General features: G+C 42.6%; 1 protein-coding gene across 1 annotated transcript in view; it reads left to right on the top strand.

Annotated features, from left to right (window-relative positions):
- Positions 1 to 4047, top strand: part of SLC49A4 (solute carrier family 49 member 4) — a 65550-nt gene extending 61503 nt beyond the window's left edge. Inside the window, exon 9 of the mRNA XM_053981749.1 lies at positions 2061 to 4047. Coding sequence (XP_053837724.1) covers positions 2061 to 2176 — 116 coding nt within the window. The 3' untranslated portion in view covers positions 2177 to 4047. The remainder of the gene's footprint in view (positions 1 to 2060) is intronic.
- Positions 4048 to 6000: the final 1953 nt, after the last annotated feature.

Genomic DNA, 6000 nt, shown 5'->3' on the forward strand with positions numbered 1-6000 from the left:
ACTTTTGATATTAATTGGTGTGAACTCTGTTCACACGTACTGTTGTTTCTGACATCTGTACCTCAGCTGGAAAAATGACACAGAATGTTCAGAGAATTTTTTCAGTGTTTGGCATTACATAAAAAATGAGGATGGGGATATGGTGTCTCACTTCTGATGAAAGAATTACAATAGAGTGGACTCATTCCCTCAGAAATAAATTCAAGAGCATTTTTTGTCTTTCATATTTCTTTCCCTATGAGATACCAGTAAATGCAGGTTAGAATAAACCTGAAACTGGTATACCCATACATTTAAAATATTTTACCTATTTCTTCAAAATGAAAGAAAATAAAGTAATTTGTGCTTAAGAAAATCCATTCTTTGATAGAAAGTATGAGAGAGTGTGTGGTCACCGGGGGGGGGGGGGGGGGGGGGGGGATCAGTGCCAGGGGTGCTATTGGCTCCTCTGATTAAAAAAATCCATTAGAAGGTAGATAATGATCTTAATAATTTGCTTTCATTTGATTCAAATACATCCTGTAATGGCATTTAAGAAGCTTACAGATAAATCAGAACTCAGTCAAATTCATCTTGTTCCCTTGGTCTTTCCTTTTAGGCCAAATAATCTTTCAGTAGTTTTCATTCCAATTTCTCTTTTTCTCCTTGCACTGATACTGCGAATGCTGTGAAGGACCCAAACCATGGAAGATTTCCAGTGCACTGAAGATTTTGGTTCAGCTAGCAGAGTGGGGATGTAAATCTTCCTAAAGCTTGCTGCTAGTGCTGTGCCCCAAAGCTGCAGCCTCTGGATGAGGTTTCCTTTGCCTTTTCTGCAGGGATATCCAAGGGAAAAACAAAAGGAAACTGACCTTTGGCTTCACACGATTGATGCGTTCTCTGCATCGCCAGTGCTGTCACAAATTCTAGATCAAAAAAGACATGAAGTATTCCCAAGTTAAATTTCATCTTTTAGGATATTTGAGTTAAAATGGGTTTAATCCAATTAAGGAGGAATGTGGTAAGGAAAATAATAGCAAAGGATTTGCCTGTTGACTTCTGGCATCACATAAGTCTTCTCCAAGCCTAGGAAATTTTTACTATGGTTTTAATAATAATTCTGCCTAAACAAATTCATAAGGGTTTTGGTGGATCAGGGAGAAGGTTGCTAAAAGTTACTGGTTTTGGAAGGTTGATTTTTCAAGCTTTCTGATTGTTGTCCTTCACCTTGTTTAAAATAAATCATGCTTTTTTTTTCAGCAATATAAATTGCAGATTTAAGAAAGTGGCACTGATGAAGTCTTGATTTTGATTAACTCAGACCTGGAGGGAAAGTTTAGATTCTGTAAAATTAAATAATAATAGTAATAATAATAATGGAAAATTTGAAAAAAAAATAGTAAAACACTATCCAGTTAAGTGAATGCTTCTTTAGTAAATTGACACATGTAGAAAAAAATTCGTGTTGTACTTGTTTGAAAAAAAATGTGAATCAAACTGCTAATTATTAGTCAAATATCAGATGATAGGATTTCTTGAGTACAGAACACAGACTTTTAAGAGCAGTATGTTATGTCCAACAGCTGAAAAGAGGCTTCCAAGGACCTGTTTTTTGCTATGACTTTTAAATTTAATTGATCCTATTATGCACAACTTTCTTCTCAGGAATTGGTTTTCCCTCCTTATACAATGTAGCAGGTTTGATTCAAAATCAAACCCAGTTTCTTCCTATGCTTTTAATTTTAGTTCTCAATCCATAGAAATCAAGGGACTAACGAGCACAGTCTTTGGAAGTGGTTTATTCTCCATTAGCAATGATAGATTTTTTTTTCCCCCCGTTCTCTTCTTTGGCAGGTTGAATAAGGAGGATTTACATTAGCTGGAGGCAGTGGTTATAAATATATATAACTTAAGATGTCCATGGAGAAGGCTCACCATCGATTGATCGATCGGTTGGGAGCTGTCAGGATTTTGTCAGAGCACAGAGATTTCCTTCAAACCTGCCATCAGTCCAAGTTTTGGTCACTTTAAACACAGAACATGTTTGATAACTGAGGCTGGGTCTCTGTTCTGCTTTACAGAGTTTTCCTGGTTCAACTGGTGCCTGCCAGGGTCGTGTCTGCTCAGCCTGCTCCTCATCCTGTGCTTCCGCGAGTCCTACGACAGACTCTATCTCGACGTTGTCGTCTCCGTGTGATCACCCTGCACTGGTGAGGGCTCGGAAGAGACTGGAAGTCGGCTTTGCAGTCTGCACATCTGCCTGGATTTGCTCAGCTGAACAGCAGAAAAACAAAGAAATTTCAAGACTTAATCATGGCTTTATTTAGAGAGGGTGAGGGATGGGTCGTTCTTACATTCAAGACCATCTTGATTTGCCATAAATGTGGAACTGGAGTGGTGATGGTGACACCAAAATGCACAAAGAGAATCTCTCTGCTGTCCAGGTCCCTGTGCAGGGCTGGGGCTCTCTGTTGAAGAGGCTGTTGATGTAGCAGTGAGGTGTATGTTGTGTGTGTGCGTGTGCCTGTGTGCTGACTCACGGTTACACACACCAGGGTACCAGTAAACTTCAGAGTCTTCTATCAGAATGAAAATAGGGAATAATCTTAACAAAAGGAAAAAAAAATAAGAAAGCAAAAATCTTTTCAAGATCTCTTTAAAATAACTAGTCATTTTTATATTGAATGCTCATTAAACAGTTAAGCTAAAATGATTTGGTGCTTGTACACTACATTTACATTCTAATAAAGTGGGTTCTGATATAAGACACTGGTACCAGGGTTTTTAGCCATACTAAATATCCCAAATGATCCTTGCAGTGTTATTAGAAGTGTTTGTTACCACCCTGGAGCACAAGTAAAGAATAGCTTTAGCTGCCACTGAATCCCAACCTGCACCCACAGTCATTTCTGAAATGTCACCATGGTTCCATATGTCCTGAATATGGAGCATCTGTGGTGTACTGGAGTGTCACTCTAGGTAAATGTTGCTGTTCTAAAGGCCACCACTGTGTCACCTTTCCATCCTCCATCTCCAGTACTGCCTTTTTTTACTGTTTGTGCCACTGAATACTGTGGGTGTGGATGTCTGAGTCCTGCTAGTTCTCTCCTGATACTCTAAGGTGTGTGTGGTTTTAGGATTAGTTTATGACTGAGGGTGCCTAAACAATATTGCTTGTAACCCAAGACTAGAGAAATCACTGTTTCCTAAAAAAACCTTTCTAGTTGAGGAGGTACATTGATGGCGAAATGACAATGAGTTTGACAATGAATAACTCACAAGTTCTGGCATAATATGGGAAATTAATGCCAGCTCTTTTTATCAGTACTAATCTGTGGTCATTCTGGCCCTTACTTGAACATAAATATTAAAGACACTTTGAATAGTTTTTTAACTCAATTTTTAAACCTGCTAATGATTTCTTAATTATATTCTTAGATTTCAGTTCAGCATAATTTAAAATATTTCTGTATATGTGTGTGTGTGTTCTGTGCTTTGTGTTACAGGGATGTGTTTGTGTGTATGGGGGCGTGCTTATTTATATCAATGTATACACAAATAAAACTTATATATATAATAGATACATATATATAAATATATATATATATATATATAAATATATATATATATATATATAAGTTTTGCAAGGGTATGTGTTTCCCTAGGTTTACTCCAGGTGGTCCTGTCTGGGGAAGGTGATGTGCCCTTGTTTGTAACCAAGCCAGTCACTGCCGTGAGTGGGAATGCTTTGTGCATGGTCTGCGACAGGGATTCTTGGCAGGGAATGATTTTCTGTCGTGGCAGTTCTCTGGCAGGGGGTGGGTGCACGTGTTGGAGGAGGCTCTGCATCTCTAGAAGTTGAATCAAGCACCCTCTGCTCCTGTGTGGGGCTCTTCTTTGCCCCTGGGGCGACACCAACACGGTCAGCTCACTCAAATAAACCCAGAACTACCTTTCAGACACGGATCTGTTCCTTCTGCCTGCTCTCCTTTTTCAGAGAGAATACACCTCTAAGACTTAACTCAGGAGTGTATCTGTGCAGTAAAATAAAAGAAGCTGTTCCCTGGTTTTATGTTTTCAGAGCAATTGATGTACTTACTGTAGTAACTGAAAATGGATTTAGCTCATTACCTGTATCAGCTCTAAATAGTCTTTCATGTCTTGAAGCAGGCTCTTTGTGGTAGTGGAGCTAACCTGCATAGGGAAAATTAAATCAGTCCAACCAGCACATTCAGATCCACTCGCATCATCCCTTACTTTTTAGATGAGTGGTGTTAACTGTCCAGATTCTTTTTACTACGTTTTAGTGCCTGGATTAGTTTCAGTATCCAGTAGCTGCTGCTACCTATTGTCTTCTGAAACCAAGGATCGTTTGCCAAGAGTCTGGAGTTGCATTGTCATGGCAGAACTGCAAGCTGGGATGGCTCTTCAGAGCCCTGTTTCTGCAATTTACTGTAGCTATATAAAGATTAAAATTGCTCAGCTCAGGCACTGTCCTGAGTGACAGAGATTTCTAATTCTTTCACTGTCCTGACTATTTTAAGATGGTGAAGCAATTTACACAGTATTCAGACTATAACCTATTCTTCCTCTGTTCCAGAAGGCATCAAACAATTCAAAATATTTGTCAGTGCTTCCAGATGCAGGCTTTCTGTAGTCAGGGGAGAAGAGTGACCCTCTTGTTTTAAACCCTGTTGATTGTTTTTCTGAGTCAGTGTGAATGGCTCAGTTTGACTCTGATGCTTTGGTATCTGTTTCTCTGTGTGGTGGGTTGACTGGGTGCACACCACATGCCCACCAAAGCCACTCTGTCATTGCCCTCCTCAGCTGGGCAGGGGAGAGAAAATATAATGGAAAGCTCATGAGTTGAGGTAAGAACAGGGAGAGGTCACTCACCAGTGACCATCATGGGCAAGACAGACTCAACTTGGGGAAACTAGTTTAGTTTACTAGCAGTCATATCACAGTAGGATAATGAGAAATAAAACCTAATCTTGAAGACACTTTTCCCCCATCCCTCCCTTCTTTCCAAGCTTAACTTTACTTTCGGTTTTCTCTCCCCCCTCCCCTCAGCAGCACAGGGGGACAGGGAATGGGGGCTGTGGTCAGACCATCACACATCTCATCCCCTGAGGACTCCTCACATTCTTCCCCTGCTCCAGCATGGGGTCCCTCCCAGGGGAGACAATCCTCCACGCTCCACGAATTTCTCCATTGTGGGCAGAGAACTTCAGGAGCAATCCTGCCAGCAAACCTGCTCCAGCCTGGGCTCCTCTCTCCATCGTGCCACAGGTCCTGCCAGGCGTCTGCTCCAGCAGACAGCCTCCTTTGGGCGTCCAGCTGCACAGCACGGGGTTCTCACAGGCTGCAGGTGGATCTCTGCTCCGTGGGCTGCAGGGGAGTCTCTGCTCCTCATGGGCTGAAGGGGCACAGCTGCCTCACCGTGGTCTGCACCACAGGCTGCAGGGGAGTCTCTGCTCTGGGGCCTGGAGCCGCTCCTGCCCCTCCCTCTGCACTGACCTGGGTACCTACAGAGTTACTCCTCTCTGCAGCTTTGCAGTAACTTCCTTTCCCTTCTTAATCTGTGATCCCAGAGGTGTTATCACCGTGGCTGATGGTTCAGCCTTGGCCAGTGCCAGTGCTCCATTTGGAGCCTGGCTGGTGTTGGCTCTGTCACTCACAGGGAAGCTCTCAGCTGCTTCTCATGGACACCATCCCTGCAGCCCCTCACTGCCAAAGCCTTGCCATGCAGAGCCCATGCCCTGTGTGTGCCTGGCACTGCAGCGTGGTCTGAGTTACAGCCATCAGTGCCTCTGCACTAAAGCAGGGCCCTTCTCCAGGGCTGGGCAACCCAGCCAGGCCCTGCTGGAAACCTGCATGGGATTCACAGGCACCACTCTGCAGTCAGGGCTCAACCTGAGTTCTCAGCAACTCTGATGTTGAAAGTCGAAGGATTGCTCCCAAATTACTTGAAGTTGTGCAGGACATGTCTGCATTCCACAGCATACAGTGTTCAGGCTT

This window comes from Vidua macroura, chromosome 7 (genome assembly GCF_024509145.1).
Source record: "Vidua macroura isolate BioBank_ID:100142 chromosome 7, ASM2450914v1, whole genome shotgun sequence".
Classification (NCBI taxonomy): Eukaryota; Metazoa; Chordata; class Aves; order Passeriformes; family Viduidae; genus Vidua; species Vidua macroura.